This window comes from Thamnophis elegans, chromosome 9 (genome assembly GCF_009769535.1).
Source record: "Thamnophis elegans isolate rThaEle1 chromosome 9, rThaEle1.pri, whole genome shotgun sequence".
NCBI lineage: Eukaryota > Metazoa > Chordata > Lepidosauria > Squamata > Colubridae > Thamnophis > Thamnophis elegans.
This window is the reverse complement of record NC_045549.1, coordinates 14,162,421-14,181,028: the sequence shown is the minus strand read 5'-3', so window position 1 is coordinate 14,181,028 and position 18,608 is coordinate 14,162,421. Positions and strand designations below refer to the sequence as shown.

Here is an 18,608-nt window from a genome sequence, read left to right as displayed (position 1 = left end):
CCCACCCAGTCAGCCATACCCAGTGAGTGGCGTCAAGCTGACCATGTTCACCCAGTTGGCCACACCCACCCAACTCCCTGAGGTCAACCACAGCCGTGATGCGCCCCTCAATGAAATTGAGTTTGACACCCCTGAGGTAGACAAAAGTAGACCCTCAACGTTTAAGATGGCAAACATCTCACAGGTGGCAAACATCTCACAGGTTTGCCAGATCTCATGAACAATCGATTATCACATCCTCAACATTATATCTCCTTCCTCCTGAAATGTTGTGGATTCATGGAATGATTTTTGGTGGAATATCACAAAAATCATTCAGAGTTAACCATGGATGCTTTTAAGCTTTGCATTGTCATTTGTTCTAAATAGAAAGACAGCTGTAAAGCTTTCTATTTTGTGGAAATAGCTTCCATGTCTCATTATCTTCTCTAAAAGGGTTAGAATTCAGAGTCTAACTTGATTTGTCACACATATAACTACCATATTAATAAGTGTCATCACATACACAGATCTGCATTCTCCTTGACTGCTTATGGCAATCCTCAACTTACAACAGTATATTTAGTGACCGTTTGAAGTTACAATGTCACTGGAAAAATGATTTATCTCCATTTTGCACACTTACAATCATTGCAGCATCAAAATTCAGATGCTTGGCAAATGACTCATATTTATGACGGTTGCAGTGTCCCAAAATCATGTCATGACCTTTTGCCACCGTCTGATAAGCAAGTCAATAGGGGAGCCAGATTCACTTAACAACCGTGTTAGTAACTTAACTATTGCAGTGATTCACTTAACAAAATGAGACAAGGTCTTAAAATGGAGAAATCTCATTTAACAAATGTCTTAACAACAGAAATTTTGGGTTCAAAAAGAAGGATCAATTGTATTTCGGATTAACTTTACTGGTGGGAGACAGGTTACCTTAACAAAAGCTTCTTGCAATTATATATTGCATTTTATAACTTTGGGTCTGATCCTGCTGCTACTCAGAAAGGAGCTTTGGGGCATGGACCAGAGTTCACTAAATGCAATATTTTTAAGAAATCATTGTAATTTTATCTTTAGTGAAGAGAGTAGAAAAAATAGGAGTTAACGGGAACGGTTTCAAAGAATAGGATAAAATCAGCAGGAAGAAGTAAAGGAATATATCCGTAGTTATTTCATTTCATTGATGCAGATAATCATTCTCGGGATTATCTGTTTGCATCGAGCTTTGCCATCTAAATTCTGTACCAAAACTAGATTTATAGTAATCCCTAAGGAATCTAGTCTCTGCCTAGAAAAATTTTAAACTAAAAAGAAGGATTTGTGTAGATGCACAGAAATACTGGTAGCAGAAAAACGAGCTCCCTGCTCCTCCATCCAAAATAATTAAGCAAGAAAAAACCAAAAGTTATTGCAAAAAAATTAAACTCAGTTCTTACCTTTGGTAAGTGCTATAGAGTGATAGTGTCCACAAGCAACTTGTATAACATTGTACATAGATAAAGAATCTATTTTCCTATAGAATTTACCGAACAAGAAGAGAAATAATTCATTAGTATTACAGATACAAAACCACATCATCATATAAAGATTCTTGACATGGCAGTTTTATCTACTTAAAATGAAATTGAGTATTACCATTTTTTAAAAATTTCTTTGTGAATTAATTAAATGAATAATAGGATAAGCATTACAAAAAATTATCAAATGATATTTTAATTAATAGCAATTATTTCAAATCTTATTTATACAAGACATATGCTAATCAGAGAAAAAATAACTTAACATTAAACGAGATTTTTTGGAATAATCCATTAAATCATTTGTTCCTTTATTTGTAGGATAATTCTATTCTAGGATGATTTTGTGCCATATTTGACACTGGTTAGTTGGCTTGTAATTCCCATCATTGTTGGTAGGGTATAATGGGAGCTGCAAACCAAAATATTTGAGGGTACTAGATTAGGAAAAGCTACATTTAAAAAAAAGAACAAATAATAAGATAGAAACAGACTGATGAAGTACACTGTGCACTATGAAAGCTTATGCAAGAACAAATTGGTTTTCATTTAAAGTTGTTTATTTGTTTGCAAAGAATAATATGATGAGGAGCAATGGTAGCACAGTGGGTTAAATGCAGCATTGCAGACAAACTCTGCCCACAACCAGAAGTTCGATCCTGATCGGCTCAAGGTTGACTCAGCCTTCTATCTTTCCAAGGACAGTATAATATGTCTAAGTGCTACTGCAATATTGTTATTGCTAATTTGCGATGCTTCCTTAACTGTCTAAAGAAGCAGCGCCTACACCAGTAAGCCTCCCATTCCAGCTATGGGAGGGATATAGACCTGTTGCAATAACCTTTCCAAGCTGTCTTAGCCAGCAAGAAAGGAAACACTCTGCTCCCATGAAAAGGAACATGGCAAAAGTCACAAATTCATCCCATAGCATCTCCTGCTTGGAAAGCTACTTGTCAGAAATGCAGGACAGATCACAACTAGAAGAAAGTCCCAAGTGTGCAGTGAGGATTCAAACCTGCATTTTCCTGACTCAAAGACTCCTATAACTTAGACAAGGTTACTTGGCCAACAACAACATGAATTGGTTACTTACTCTGGAGTTGAAGAATCCTTTAGCGTCCCAGTGCCAAGCTGTCCAAAACCACCAGCTCCCCATGAAAATACCTTCCCTTGGCTGCTGATGGCCAATGAATGCTCCTTTCCACAGCTTATGTGGATGATAGTCTGGGCTTCCAAGGCTTGGATTGGTTCTTTCCAGGAGGGGGAAAAAAAGACATTCATTTGCATGGTTATTGAACCAATAATGATGACTTCTTGTAAAGACTGTATGGTTGGATGGAAAGTGGAAAATGAGTGTGAAGAAATTAGAAAAATGTTGCAACAAATTGAGAAAAATGAATGTAAAAAAATCAATATTGATTGTAAGAAGGAAGTGGAGGGATTGTGGGAAACAAGAGTTGTATTGTTTTTACAGAACTGTAAGAAGACATGTCGGCCTGGGAACAAAATACATTGTATAGGTTTCTAATCTCATCATTTAGGCTTAACCTTGAGAATTGTAAGTAGGAGCTACGATGAAGAGGCCTTTGCTATGCTAGAAACCGGCCATAACCAGAATGTACTGATATGATAGTTCCCCTGGGAACTAGGACCATAAAAGGAAATCGTAAATAAGTGCAGGGGGAGTCCTGAACAGAAAAGGTGATCACATGCTTCAATGTCGGTGGAGAAAAAAAGAGAAGGGAGGGTGGAGATGCTGAGTTTTATGCCTTCTCTGCCCTTTGATCTTGTATTCTGATTGGTTGTCAGACTCCCAGGGGGCCATGCAGGGGCAACTCTCTAGGCTGCATTTTGAATCCAGGTTTGGTTGAGTTCTCAGATGCCATGGGGTGAGTTGGGTAAAAGGCCAATATTACCATGCCTTAATCCCATCTCCCCTGGAGCTGAAGGGGAGAACTCTTTATTATGTAAAGGGACTGGGTTGACCTTAATGGCCCATTGACAAAGTGGATGGGGGGGGGCAGGAAGCTACAGGGAGCTATTCTCTCTTTAAAACATGTTTCTTCCTTTTCACATCCAAGGAAATGTAATATTCTGCCATTTCAATATTTCCTAGGATGTTTCATTTTTTTCTGGGAGAGGGCTGGGTGATAACTTTCCACAGTGATAAGTGTGAAAAATGGTCATTAAGTCACTTTTTTTCAGTGCTGTTGTAACTTTGAACGGCCACTAAACGAATGATTGTAAGTCAAGGACTACCTGTAGAGACTTCTATGATTTAATTCAGGGTTCTATATAAAACAAGTGGGACAAAAGGCTGCTTCTATGACAGGCCTTTTTATAGGTATTTTTAACAAAATGAGTGAGAGCGATGCAGGAATAAAATTGCTCACTTTTCCCCTCTTCTTCCCCCCCCCCTTTCCTTTCCTTTGAAAGATAAAAGGGGCAAAAGAGAGAACTTGAACCCCCTCCCCCCAAAAAACCCACCCCACCACTTGCCTGTATTATCCTTACCAAGCATTTATAGAAATGAAATTACAAGAGAATTTAAAAGGGGCATTTAAGAGTAGAGAACGGGAGCTTCAGGGAACATTTCAATAGGCGACCCATAGTTTCATTTATTGCAACGAGAAATTAAGATGGGTGGGCAAAACCATTCACATTCATGCAGGTAAACCGGCTATTGCTCAGGACACCGAAGCCACAAAAGTGCTCCTTTCGTGTGTGCGTGTGCGTGTGTGTGTGTGTGTGTTGGTTGATAGAAACTCCCCCCTCTTCCCCTCTGTTGGAATCGCCAACCTGGACGGGAGCCCCACCCACCGCATCGCAAACGGGGGAAAGCGAAAGTGATCGCGGAGAGATTCGTTTTCAGCAGCGCTCTAGAAAACGAAAGCGAAACTTAAAACAGCGGGCTGGAGTGGGAGGGAGAGGGGGGGTTGGGTTCGGAGAACCAGATAACTGCCGACCGAAATGGCTTGGCGTTGGGGGGTTCAACGAACCGCGCGACCTTTAACAAGCCACAGACCTGCAGCAGGTTGGACTAGATGACCTCCAAGGTCCCTTCCAACTCTGTTGCTGTTAAGTTGCAAACCCCTGGACTTAAAAGGGCCAAGGCGGTGAAAATCAGGCTTGGTGCGTGCAAAGAAGCCCATTTGGAAAAGGCCGGCTGGGTATAAACTTCCCCTGTCCGTTACCTACCTGGCAGGTAGCATCGCTCCAGTCCCTCGGGGAGCTTCCTCCCCAGCTGTCCCTGGGTGTTGTCTCCGCAAGATGCCAGGCTCCCGTCGGCCAGGAGCAGCAGCGTGTGCCGCTCCCCGCAAGCCACCAGGGCCACTTCTTGCCCGCCAACCGCTAGCGGATTGCAACGGAGAGGAACCGGCTGGGAAGCCCCTTCCTCGCCCGAGCCCAGCTGCCCGTAGGAGCCGTCGCCCCAACCGAAGAGCATGGCGCGTTTGGATCCTTGGTCTCTGGCTCTTTCACCCCGAGGTTTCTCCCAGCGCGGAGTTCAGTCCTCCTCCTCACTGGGTATCACTTTGAACTGCTCAGCTTTGGTGTAAAAAAAACAAAACACCCCAAAGCCCACCTACGCTGCCTTCTTTGACCAGCCCCGCCCAGTTGTTCCAGACCCTTCCCAGTCCTGGATGCGCTGCAGACAAAAGAATCAAAGAAGGGGGGAGAAAAAAAGGGGGGGATTGGAGAGCAAAAGAAAGAAATCTAGGAAGGGAGGCTTCCTCTAATCAGGCCTGGCTCTGGAAAGTTGCAGGCTGGTGCAGGTATCTTAAAAATTAAAAAGGGTAGTTGGAAGTCTATGGAGATTCTCCGCCATTCAGGCCCTGGTTGTCCCAAAGGTGCTTTTTTCCCCCCATAAAGTTTTTTATTTTATAACATAGAAAAATTCCATTTTCAGTGAAACTGTGTGTTGTCTGGGTACAAATAGTTTTAGGAAACAATAAAAGTGTTTACAACAATGCTCATTACATTGGTATTAGTTCTATAGTGATGATGATAATGATAATGATATAATATTTGCTCATCCAGTTTAATAATGGATAATGATATCCTTGTATCATTAGTCCTTTTCTTATATTTCTATGTTTTTAACTTCTGTTTTTACTAGCTAACTATTGATAAAATAAATCTCATGTCAAAAAGTATTCAGTTTCTTTTTTCTTAATTGTGTTAATCTATCCATTTCTGCACATTCTAATTTTTTAAAAATCACATTTTCATCTGTAGGGATCTCTTCACTTTCCCCTTGTTTTGTAAATATAATTCTGGCTGCAGTTAATACAGGTAAAATCAAATATGTATTCCCCTTCTTATACTTATTCAGTAAAAGGCCAACAAAAATATTTCTGGTTTTAAATCTATATGTCGCTTTATCATTTTTTCCAACTATGTATGCATGTATTTTTGTCCAATATTATTTTGCTTTTGGGCATGTCCACCACTTATGATAATATCAACCAGGTATCTGATGACATTTCCAACATTTAGCGGACATGTCCTTAAATATCTTTGCCAATCTTGAGGGTGAAAAGTGCCATCTATAAAACATTTTATAAAGATTTTCTTTATATACAGTTGACATCGTTAATTTATAATTCCTATTCCACAATTTCTGCCATTTATCTAACTCTATTGTATAACCGAAAATTTAAGCCCACACTATTGTCTCCTTTACTTGCTCAACTTCCCATTTTAATACTTAGTAGATAGCGCTATATTTTCTTCATTAGTTTTTCATCCATCCCCATTAATATCTGATCTAATTCTGTTAATTCTTTATTTAAAAAAACCCATACATTTTAGCTTTTTTCAGGAGGCAACTGGACTTTCTAGTTTTTCGTAGAAGATGTTTTGCTTCTCATCCAAGAATCTTCTTCAGCTCTGATTGAATGGTAGAGAATGGAAGGATTTCTGTTCAGGATGAATCTGTGCTGTCTGCATTTCGAACTGAAGTGCAAATGGTTCCTGTAATTTGACTCCCTCACAGACTCACAGACTCACCCCCAACAGCCTGTCTTCCGCAGTGAAGAGACACAGGGCAGAAAACATCTTGCAGCCCAGAAGTCTCCACATCCATTTGCACTACTCAGGTGACCCTCAGGGCACAGATAAACCTCCTAATGGCCTCAATGACACTCTAAAAGGATGCAAATGACCAGCTGTCTGCAAGGAATATAAATCCTTCCATTCCCCACCATCCAGTCAGAGCTGAAGGAGCTTCTTGGATGAGAAGTGAAACGTCTTCAAAGAAAAAACAAGAAAGTCCAGTTGCCCCCTGAAAAAACACCTTTGGGACAATAGGGAAGTTGCTCACTCACTCTCGACAACTGTTGGTAGGAAGTTTTTTTCACCTGACTTTCTAAGAATGGGGCTCAGACAGATGTTACCATGCCTTCTTCTGGTGGTACTTGTTAAGGCAAGCTCTCCTTGTTGATATTCCACTGTTAACGCTGGATTTCACTGGTTATTATCATATGTGGGAATGACCTTGCTTGGCATGGGAAACTGGGCCCAGAGATGCTGCCTAGAGGATCCTCAGATAAGAGGCAACAGAGTGGGTGGGGCAAGAGGTTCAGAGGATACCCTCCCTACTTTCTCAGGCTGCAAAGAAGATGGTGGGAAAATTCTATTTCAGAACTTGAATGGTTCTGCTACTGTGGAATAAAATGAACATCTAACATCTGAAGAACGGTTGCAGGGATTGGATATGGCCAGTCTAGTGAAAAGAAGGGGGTGACGTGATAGCAATGTTCCACTATCATACAGAATAGGGGGCCAACCTATTCTCCAAAGCACCTGAAGGCAGGACAAGAAGCAATGGGTGGAAACTAATCACAGAAAGATCCAACTTAGAACTAAGGAGAAATTTCTTGACAGAATAATTAATCAGTGGAATGACTTGTCTCCAGAAGCTGTGGGTGCTTCAACACTGGAGGCTGTTAAGAAGAAATTGAACAGCCATTTGTCCAGAATGGGACAGGGTCTCCTGCTTGTGCAAAGGGGTTGGACTAGAAGATCTCAAAGGTCCCTTTCGACTCCGTTATTCTGTTATATTCTGTTAAATTCTGCTTACAATAAAGTAGAATTAGCTTGCTGATTGTATTTACTGTCTAATACAACTGATGAGGCTGATGCTTGTCCAGAGCTCAAGAAAAATACATGGGATGTGGACCAGATAAGAGGTTCCCCCATAGAATTATAAATGGAATTCTCTTTGTGTTCCTCAAGCAAATTAAATCAGTGTTATTCCAACATGCTTAAGCTATCCTAAGTAGCTATCCTAAGTTAGCTACTACCTAACTTAGGATATTTGATTATATTGATTTGTATTCTGTTTTTTTTCCTGTTGTATGTGGGTTTAACTTTGTTCTTTGCAATGCAAGGGACTGGGATGGCTACAACGAATTGTTCAATAAAAACTTGAGCTCCACTTTATTTTATAAAAGGAAGTATCAGATTGGTCCCATAGAGGGCAGTATACATTGAAAATATTGGCAGAGAATTAAGCTCTCTCTGATTAGCACAAAATCATGTTTAATTTGAATGATGATTCAAGAGAGGATGTAGGAGGTACAGACAGGTTCAGATTCCTAGAGCAGAAGTTTAAATTGGGTTTCTTTGAGGAAGCCTTTGGCCCAGAAAGGAGGTAAAGGAAATGCTTAATTTTTTGTAATTTAAGTTTTAGTAAAGACAAAAAGAAAAACATTTTGGAGCTACTCTTTCAAGTTATAATAATAATAAGGCAAACAGCTTTTTGAATTTTATTTATTAAACAAGTATATTTTTACATAAATGTACAGTATTATGTGATGCTTCCTATAGTTTTAATTCACAGGAGTGAACTTAAATTCAAAATGCACTTTGGATAAATCTATTGTTGGAGTTTGACCCAGTCTCTTGAGTTCAGTCCTGTATAGTTTTGAATAAACTTGTGTTCAAAAATTGTTATCTTCCGGTAATCAGCAGGAAATTGAAATAGAGGGGCAGTGAATCTCTGTTATTAAAATGCAGTAATGTTTACAAAATTGACAACTATTAAGCATCCCCATATACGTAAACAGAAAATCCAACAGCATTTCAAACACTAAAACTTTAAAAAGTGGCATTGTAATAGAAATGTCATTATATATACATGTAACAATATTCTATTATATTAATTCATATAATTTTTATACCAAGACAATGGTGAGAACAGTGAAGAAATGGGACTAAAATGAAATACAAAGAAGAGCATACTAATGACAATAGTTAGAGCAACCAAACTTAGAATTGATAGTGAAGATACCAAAGTGCTGGAGATCTTCTACCTTTCCGAATCAATCATGAATATTAAAGGAACAAGCAGTCAAGAAATACACTACAGACCAGCACTTGGTAGAAGGTCAGCTATGATGGTCTTGGAAAAGATATCCACATGTCATGATGTATCTATACCTACAAAGATCGGAATCGTGTAAGCTACGATGTTCCCTGTGACAGTCCATGGAAGTAAAAGTTGGACTTCGAAGAAGTAGGAAGAATAATTGACACTTCGAAATGTTGTTGTTGGAAAACTGAGCCCAACATTTATGTTGTTAAGTGAGACAGTTGCTGAGTTTTGCTCCCTTTTGTGACCTTTCTTGCCACAGTTGTTAAGTGAATCAGTGGCGTTGTTAAGTTAGCAGCATGGTTGCTAACTCAATCTGGTTTCCTCATTGACTTTGCTTGCCAGAAAGTTGCATCACATCACCCTGGGACACTGCAAGCGTCATTAATGTATGAGACACTTGCCAAGCATCTGAATTTTGATCACATGACCATGGGGATGGTTTTTTCAGTGCCATTGTAAATTTGAATGATCACTAAATGAATTGTTGCAAGTGGAGGACTACCTGTATTGCCCAGTAGGTACTGTGTTTCTCCAAAAATAAGACAGGATCTTATTTTCTTTTGACCCCCGAAATAAGCGCTTGGCCTTATTTTCGGGGAGGTGTTATTATTTTTTAGGTGCAGGAGGTGGCGAGTGTGGTCACCTCATGGCTGCTGCTGTGTTGCAATATTTTCAGAGAGGGTTTATTTTCAGGATAGGGCTTTGTTTAGCACATGTGCTCAAAAGCCCAGTTGGGCTTATCATCCAGGGTCTTATTTTTGAGGAAACAGGGTATGTATGTATGTATGTATGTATGTATGTATGTATGTATGTATGTATGTATGTATGTATCAGAGGTGGGTTCCTACCAGTTCGCACCTATTCAGTAGAACCGGTTCGTCAAATCTACCGAACCTGTTAGAAGAGGTTCCACCAGTGGACCCGGAAAGCAGGCCACACCTACAGAAGAGGTTCCAAAATTTTTTGAAACCCACCACTGGTCCTTGGATATGATTATTCTACACTATCATGCTTATGTTTATAAAACCCAGTGCCTCTGTGAAAGGTAAGGATGACTACTGCGTTTGTGGTGCAATCAGAACATTGCGTGTGTTGAAGTTGTTTTAACGCAAACCAAAGATGCCTTTTAAAAAACAAGTTTACATCATATTCTTATGCATGCCGGTGCTGTGTGTGAGGTAATTTAAGGTGGTTCTGACAAGCCACTCCCATCCAGTCACATGGACAGCAAGCCACTCCCACAAAGGAGGCCACACCCACAGAGTAGGTTTGAACAATTTTTAAAACTCACCACTGGTATGTATGTATGTATGTATGTATGTATGTGTATATACACACATACAATATGACCTCATATTATCCAAGCAAAATAGTTACTTGAATTATCTTGATTTAGATTTCTGTGGATGGAGAAAGATGAGGAAAATTACTAGAAGTATGTCTGATTATTACAAAAATGTATGTTCTTTTTAGATTACCATCAGTTGCTTTCCTGTCTGTGGTGGCAAGCAGACACAAACATTTCACATAAGCAGAAACATAAAAGGCCCCTGGAACCACTTAAATTTGTAACAGAACCATCTTGCAGCACTGCCCTTGAGGACTTGTGAAAGCATAACTGTATTTGGAAAGCAAGGTAAAGTTTAGGGTGTAACAGGGTGTAGCCACAATAATTTAAACCAATTAACGACACAAAACAGATGCAATTTATTTAACGGATTTCTCCTACAGCCACAATGTGAAATTTATTTCCATGTGATATAAGAGACAAATTCCTTGTGTGTCCAATTACACTTGGCCATTAAAGAATTCTATTCTATTCTATTCTATTCTATTCTACTCTACTCTACTCTACTCCTATTTTTATTTCTATTCCTGGAAACCTGTCCATATATCTTCCTTTCCAGGAGATTATGATCCTTTGGCATTCTTAAGTGTGTTAGGGACCACTGTTTTAATTCATTCAACCTGATGTCTCCCTCTTTTTGAAGTCAAAGGCAGTGATGGCTCACCTTTTTGTCCTCGCGTCCCGAAATCGCGCGCATGCGTGTGACAGCGCTTGCTCGCGTGTGCCCATATCCATAATGCAATGTGCCTAGCACCCCCCCGCACATGCGCGTGCGCCTCCCCCTGCACAAAAATTTTAGCAACTGGTTCTTTGCCAACTGCTGAGTGAGCGTGGTTATGGTGAGTATGGCCTACATGCACCATGGTGGGGGGAACGAGACGTTTTCGCCCTCCCTAGGCTCCAGAGGCTTCCCTTGAGCCTCGAGGAGGGCAAAAACGGCCTCCTCTGGGCTCTGGAGGCCAGAAATTGAGGAAACCTCAGGGAGGCCCATTTTTCACCCTACCACAGCCTCCGCAGAGGACCTGCACTTACCTGGCATCCGAAATGGGCTGCATGGAGACTCCTGGGACCAAAAACGGAACACAGAAGGTGGTGCTGAACCCCGTTGCCTGCGCACGCAGGTGCAACCCCCACATCTCCCACATGCACAGCAGGGACCCGAAAATCAGAAGGCCAGCAGGGAGCACACACACATGCGCAGTGGAGCTGAGCTGGGCAACGGCTCGCATGTCTGCAGAGAAAGCTCCGTGTGCTACCTATGGCACACATGCCATGGGTTCACCATCATATCACTATGGTGCCTCACCTTCCAATTCATTACGCTTTTCAAAAGAAGCAGATGAGATTTGCAGCAATCTCTGAGACTGACCTTTCTCCCTCCCCCCCCCAAAGGTAAACACTGCGGCTATACGAAAAAAGTGGTAAGGAGGGAGGGCTATCTTGGTGTTCTCTCATTGGTACAACTGAAAGGAGTGTGGAAGGAGTGTCTGCTACCCCTGGGGAGAACTGAACCTTGCAAAGATAATAATGAAGACATAATTGGAAAGTATAGAAATACCTCTGGGGGTTTGTGGTGAGGTTAGTGGTTGTTGAGAGTGGCTTAATGAAAACACATGTCAGGATTATTATACACAAATTAATTCTTAGGTGTATCTCTGACTCCCTGTGTAGGGTCTTCCTTGGCTGTTTTCCATGGCAAAATTCAGGTGAAGCTTTTCAAACTTTTTGGGCCAGATGGTCTATTCCCGTGATGGCGAACCTCAGTGGTGGGATTTAGCCGGTTTGCACCTATTTGGGAGAACCGGTTGTTAACTTTCTAAGCAGTTTAGAGAACCGATTGTTGGAAGAAATCTCCTTTGATTTTTTTCCCCCACTTTACAGGGCTAACCCTGTAAGGAAGTTAGAAGGAAACATTCTGGTGCTGTTTCTAGCCTAATCTTTATTGCCCTGCTTACAGAAACTGCCTCTCCGGTTAACCCTTATTTCCTTGGAACAGCTAAGGTGAAGCGTCCATCAATGTGAGTGATATTGAATTGGCCCTGCCCACCCAGTCACATGACCTCCAAGCCCCGCAGAGCACTCTAATGACCAGCTTTGAGTCCCACCACTGGCGAACCTATGGCACGTGTGCCACAGGTGGTATGCGGAGTCCTCTCTGCGGGCACGCGAGCTGTTGCCCAGCTCAGCGCCACTGGCATGGGCACATGCCTCCCGCTAACCAGCTGATTTTGGGGTCTCTCCTGCACATGCGGGAGACGTGCGTGCATGCATGGGGGGCAGGGCGGAGCGGAGGGAGGCGTGGCACGCTCCCCCATGCCCCATTTTGGGTCCCAGGAGGCTTCAGGGAGGCCTGCTAGGCTCAAAATGGGGTGCAGGGGAGGTCAGGCATGCATGCACATGTGGACAGGGGCACGCAGGAGATGTTGTGCGTGCATTGCATTACAGGTGCGGGCACGCACACATGCAAAGTTGCGAGCGTGCGTGCGAGCGCTTTCGGCACGCGAGGAGAAAAAGGTTAGCCATCCCTGGTCTATTCCAATGTTTCCCAACTTTTTTTTGCACCCATGGCCTTGGCAAACGTTTTGTTTCTGCTGTGGATCCATTTGTTTACTTTGTAGTCCACGACTTACAGCAGTTAGCTTAATGGCCGTTCAAAGTTACAACAGCACTGAAAAAAGTGACATGATCGTTTTTCACCCTTACGACCATTGCCACATCCTCATGGTCTCATGATCAAAATTCAGACGCTTGGCAACTAATTCATATTTATGACAGTTGCAGTGTCCCAGGGTCATGTGATCTCCTTTCGCGACCTTCCGACAAGCAGTGAATGGGGAAGCAAGATTCACTTAACAACCAGGTCAACTGCAGTGATTCACCTGACAACTGTGGCAAGAAAGGGGCAAAATTCACTTAACAACTTTCTTACTTAGCAACAGAAACGTTGGGACTCAATTGTGGTCGTGCATTGAGGACTACCTGTACTTTATTGTTACTAGGCCAGTAATATACTGTATATCTACAATTGCAAAAGTGTATATTTACCCAGTCCTGGCAGATGTTGCAACAAAGATCAGTTTTGGCACCCAGATGTGCATTTGCACATTTCTTTAGCGTGCAATCTTACCCCTTCACACGAGAACAAATTCTGTTGAGTAAGATTTGCTTCCAACGTCTGTGGGCAGGATTTCACAAGGAATTTATTTCCTGTGCGATTCTATCTCAGTTCAAAGCATTCTTATGCAGGAGGAGTAAGGTCCTTTGCCCAACATTAAGAGGATCTCTTTCCTGGATCAAGGCAGTCACTTTAAAATCCGCGTTGCCTGGATTTGTTTTCATCAGCACGTGCAATCCTCAACCTTTAAACTTTTGGCTTCAAGAACACAAGCTGATGGAAGCCCAGTAGCTGATTTCTGAGGTTGACTGCCTGTGTTTTGAGGCTTGAAGCCAATTATGCTTTGCCAGCCCCAAGGAGGCCGTTCTCCAAATGAACAGGTGCCAAATAAAGAACTTGTGCCAGTGGGAATTGCTGGACGTGACCTCATCCCTTTCCACCTCTGAGGGTTTTTTTTGACCCTCGGGGCAAATAGTGAAAAGCAGAGTAACAGAGTGCCTTTCCCCTGACCTCCTGTTAGTAACATTAGTTTTTGTGTACCCATAGTAGGGAATATTTATAGCTCAGAGTTGAAATGAGGGGTCCTTGGTGTTCTCTGAACACAGTTGTTCCCTTGCAGCTATTTCATTACCAAACTAGATGACATTATCAGTGCTAATAAGGGTTGTGGGTTTTTTTGTTTTTTGTTTGCTATATTCAGAGTTACAACTACCATGGAAAAAAGTGAGTTACAACTGTAAGAAATTGGCTCCGACCTCATTTTAATGGCCACCTGTATTGTTGTACTAAATAAATCCGATTTTCCTCAATGTCTTAGGAATTCATTTTACAGCTTTGGCAAGAAAGGTTGTAAACTGGAGCAAAAACTCATTTAACAAACATCTCATTTAGCATGAGAAATTTTGGCCTCAGTTGTGATCGTAAGTCAAGGACTACTTGTATTAGTAACTTGGCCCAGGGGTGGGATTTAGCCGGTTCACACTGATTTGGGCAAACCAGATGTTAAATTTCCACCCGTTTCACTGAACTGACTGGCTGGCTCTGTCCACCCATCCCCTCCCCGGAGTCTCCACCCGGCCCCGTTCATCATGCCAGGTAAGTATACTGCCCGCAAGGAGGCTCTGGGAGGGTGAAAAATTAAGGTGACCAGACATCCCAATTTTAGTGGGACAGTCACAATTTATAACAATTTGTCTCGTTTCCCGGGGCGTTTTTAAAAAGTCCCGATTTTCTGGCTTCATGTTGAAAGCCCAGTGGATTTGCTTAAGAAATCCTAACCGGGGCAAGACAAAAGACACTCTGTCTAAACCCTCTCTCTGTCTCAGTACTTTGATTGAAGATATTAAAACTTTAAAGCAAGAAAACGGATCCCCACCTCGCCCCTTTTACTCACTTTTATAAGAAAATATGACCCAGTACCATAGAGCTCTAGAAAATACTTGGCTAGAGAGGTAGCGAGTGTTCCTTCCTGGATTTTCTGGAGGGGAGGGGCACGGAGGTTGGAGGTTGGCTCGTGTGGAAAAAATGGTGGCAAAGTTTCTTTGAAAAATATTTCCCTAATTTCACCATTTTAATTTGCTCAGTTCTTTGTATTAACATCTACATCATTCTGGATTGACTTGGAGTGCTCACTTGTGCCTGTTGGTAAGTGAGCTGGGTTTTTTTCTTTTATCTTTTTAATGTATTTTAAAATAATATTTTATTTATTGTGCATAGGATTTTTTAAAATAGTTTTATTCTGTGTGGATTCTTTTTTTAAATTGTCTTAGACTATTTAAAAAAAGATTCTATCCAAAATAAATTGAAGTGAAACCATTTTTTAAAATTCTATGCACAATACTTTGAAATGTTTTACTTCAATTTATTCTGTGTGGATTCTTTTTTTAAATTGTCTTAGACTATTTAAAAAAAGATTCTATCCAAAATACAAAATATCAGCTGCAGTTATTCACTTAAGAACTGTGGCAAGAAAGGTGGTATAGTGACCAAAGTTACAATGGCATTGAAAAAAGTGACTGATGACCATTTTTCACACTTAGCGACCGTTGCAGCATCCTCATGGTCACGCGATCAAAATTTTGATGTTTGGCAACAGATTCGTATTTATGATGGTTTCAGTGTCCTGGGGTCATATAATCACCTTTTGACAAAGTCAAATGGGGAAACCAGATTCACTTATCCTACTAACTTATCAGCTGCAGTTATTCACTTAAGAACTGTGGCAAGAAAGGTGGTATAATGGGCTTAGTGACCAAAGTTACAATGGCATTGAAAAAAGTGACTGATGACCATTTTTCACACTTAGCGACCATTTTCACACTTAGCGACCATTTTCACACTTAGCGACCGTTGCAGCATCCTCATGGTCACGTGATCAAAATTTTGATGTTTGGCAACAGTTACAATTTATATTTGTAAATTGTAGTTATGTTGAAATAAAAAAATATTACAATACTATTTTTGCGTTGTATGAAAATTTTTGTTGCTCTGTATAAAATTTTTAATCAAGCCCCCCCTCCCCTCCGGTCAAAGGTGTCCCTCTTTACAATCTGAAAATCTGGTCACCTTATGAAAAATGGCCCCCCTCGGAAGTCCGGAAATGGGCCCCTTTCCAGCCTCCGGAGCCTGGTGGTCACCTCATGGCTGATGCTGTGTTGCAATATTTTCGAGGAGGGCTTATTTTCAGGGGGCTTATTTTAGTGCATGCGCTGAAAAGCCTGATTGGACCTATTAACCAAGGTCATCTTATTTGGGGGGAGATAGGGTTATTTTGCTCAAGAATCTGGGTCAACTTCCCTGGAAGTTTCCAGAAAAACCAAGTAAATGTCCCCCCTTTTGCATCTCTTCTGATTCTTTACATTCTCAATCTACAAAAGGCAGAATCTATTTTAGTTCTCTTCTAGGAACAAATGTGTTCCTAGAAGAGTGGCTTTTAGTAATAGGAAGTGAAGCAGGAAGTGAAGCTGAAATAATTATGCCTCATTTCATTTATAAACATCTGTTGGGATTCCTCACCATTCAACTTGTCAGAATTAGGCAAGTTTTAGATGCAGGTCCTTTCTTTATATAGACATGATTCAGATATGACACCCACAATGTATGAAGCAATAAGTAACCACTTTGTTGAAAACGTAGTAATTTTATTGCAAGAAAGGTCAATGTATTTTAAAAGAACAAAATGAACACAGATCAGCAGACCAACTGCAGGTTCCAAATGTTTTTTTTTTAAAAATAAGAATGCTGGACATATGATGTGGCTTTAATCAACCTGAAGCATGTTCTATCCCTACCATGGTTTCCTGATTGTGCATTTAAATTTCTCATGAGGACAATGACATTAAAGGTAGACCTTGATTTACAACAGTTTGTTTAATGACTGTTAAAAGTTACCGCACCTCTGAAAAATGACTCATGACTGTTTTCAGTTACCTATGCAGCATCCTTACGATCTTGTGATCAAAATTCAGACGTTTGACAACCGTTTCATATTTATGACCATTGCTGTGTTCCACTGGCTGGAAGCTTTCAAGAAGAGACTGGATTGCCATCTGTCGGGTTGGGGTTAGACTAGCTGACCTCCAAGGCACCTTCCAATTCTGTTAATCGTTTCCCTTAACAACGGAAATTTTGGATTCAATTGCGGTCATAAAGAGCCGAGGTGGCACAGTGGTTAAATGCAGCACTGCAGGCTACTTCAGCTGACTGCAGTTCTGCAGTTCAGCGGTTCAAATCTCACCGGCTCAGGGTTGACTCAGCCTTCCATCCTTCCGAGGTGGGTAAAATGAGGACCCGGATTGTTGTTGGGGGCAATATGCTGACTCTGTAAACCGCTTAGAGAGGGCTGAAAGCCCTATGAAGCGGTATATAAGTCTAACTGCTATTGCTATTACCTGTATTCTAGAATTCTCATTTTTCTCAGTACTTTCCACAGGAGGTTTATTACGTATTTCGGAGAATAGGTGGCTTCCTTTCGGTTCACTGTGAAAGCCAAAAAACCATCAGACAGATGTGCCTCATTGCAGGCGGAGCGGCCCGCCTGCTCTCTTCCAACCCCACTTTGCAAAGCAGGACCTTAACACGCCTCCTCAATGCCCAGAGAAGGAGGCCGTAGACAGCCTCAGAGAAGGAGGACACCACAACCGCCCAACGCACGAGTCCCCCGCGCGGCTGCCATTGGCCCCGGCCGAGGGTGGGGTCGGGAGGCGCCTCTCCCCGAGGCCAAACCGGCGGCGTTGCATCACTCGCTTGCGCAGCCCTCCCACCGCGCGGCTGTCAGAAGGAAGGGAAGAGGCTCGTTCGGAGAGGCTGACGCCATTGGGCCCCGGCAGGGAAAGGAGGCGGGCCGCCAAGCTCTCCTTATAGGGCTGGAGAGTCGCGGGTGAAGGGCTGCGCCGAGGAAAGAGCTGGTAGATTTGCCAGGGACTTCAGCCCAGCCGTCGCTCCGCTGAGGTGGGGAAAAAGGATCCCAACTGGAGAGGCGCTTAGTTCCAGCCAGGTACTACACCAAGGACTTCTCTTCTTGTTAGTTTTGGGAAAGAAAGCGGGGTTGCTTTATCATGCGAATCCTGGTTTCCTTTTAACACACTTTCTTAATCGCAACAAAGTCCTTCATCTCAGGAGAGATAACCGGCCTTTCTCGCTGAAACAGGATGTTTCTCTTTGCTCCAAAAAGGGATGAGGAAATCCTGGCAGCTTTTCTCAGTTAAAATGCAAACGGAGTTTGGGATTCCAATTCAACGTCTTATTTACTCAGGAGCTTCTGGATGGGGGCAAATCATTCATCATCTTTTTCTTGGGGGGAATAAAACTTCAAAGCCTTTTCGCTCTTAAGGAGGTCAAAGGATTGCTTATGACTCTTTACTGCGGAGCTCAGAGAGGAAGACAAAGGAAGTTAAAGGTGTTTTAATGTCTGATTTTTTAAAATGTCTTTTTACTTCGGATCTCAGAGAGGAAGACAAAGGAGATTAAAGAAGTTTTAATGTCTTTTTACTGTTCTGCCCCGGGCAATGAGCTTTTGCTGGGGCAGCCAGTTAACTCCACGCTTAGGAATATCTTTCAGATCACGTTTATTATCAGGCATCCTTAATAGCAAAACTTACAGTTCAGTGTTAAGATTCTTCCGACTTTCCATGATCTGTCCCATCATGTAGTGTAAAAAGACATTAATTCCTCTAACCCATGCCACTGGTGCAAAGCTGCTTCGGGTAGAACCGAAGGCGATTCAGTGAATGCCCAGTAATAAATCAATTTCCCGGG

General features: G+C 41.9%; 2 protein-coding genes across 3 annotated transcripts in view; one reads left to right on the top strand and one right to left on the bottom strand.

The window, feature by feature from the left end:
- Positions 1 to 5,131, bottom strand: part of LOC116513311 (probable E3 ubiquitin-protein ligase HERC6) — a 36,258-nt gene extending 31,127 nt beyond the window's left edge. The window contains exons 1-3 of the mRNA XM_032224329.1: positions 4,710 to 5,131; positions 2,605 to 2,761; positions 1,431 to 1,507 (exon numbers count right to left, since the gene is read on the bottom strand). Of these exons, the coding sequence (XP_032080220.1) occupies positions 1,431 to 1,507; positions 2,605 to 2,761; positions 4,710 to 4,956 (481 nt within the window). The 5' untranslated portion in view covers positions 4,957 to 5,131. The remainder of the gene's footprint in view (positions 1 to 1,430; positions 1,508 to 2,604; positions 2,762 to 4,709) is intronic.
- Positions 5,132 to 17,644: 12,513 nt separating this feature from the next.
- Positions 17,645 to 18,608, top strand: part of PPM1K (protein phosphatase, Mg2+/Mn2+ dependent 1K) — a 33,677-nt gene continuing 32,713 nt past the window's right edge. For both annotated transcript variants that reach the window (XM_032224518.1, XM_032224515.1), the window contains exon 1: positions 17,645 to 17,847. The gene's annotated coding sequence lies outside the window, so the exon portion shown is untranslated. The remainder of the gene's footprint in view (positions 17,848 to 18,608) is intronic.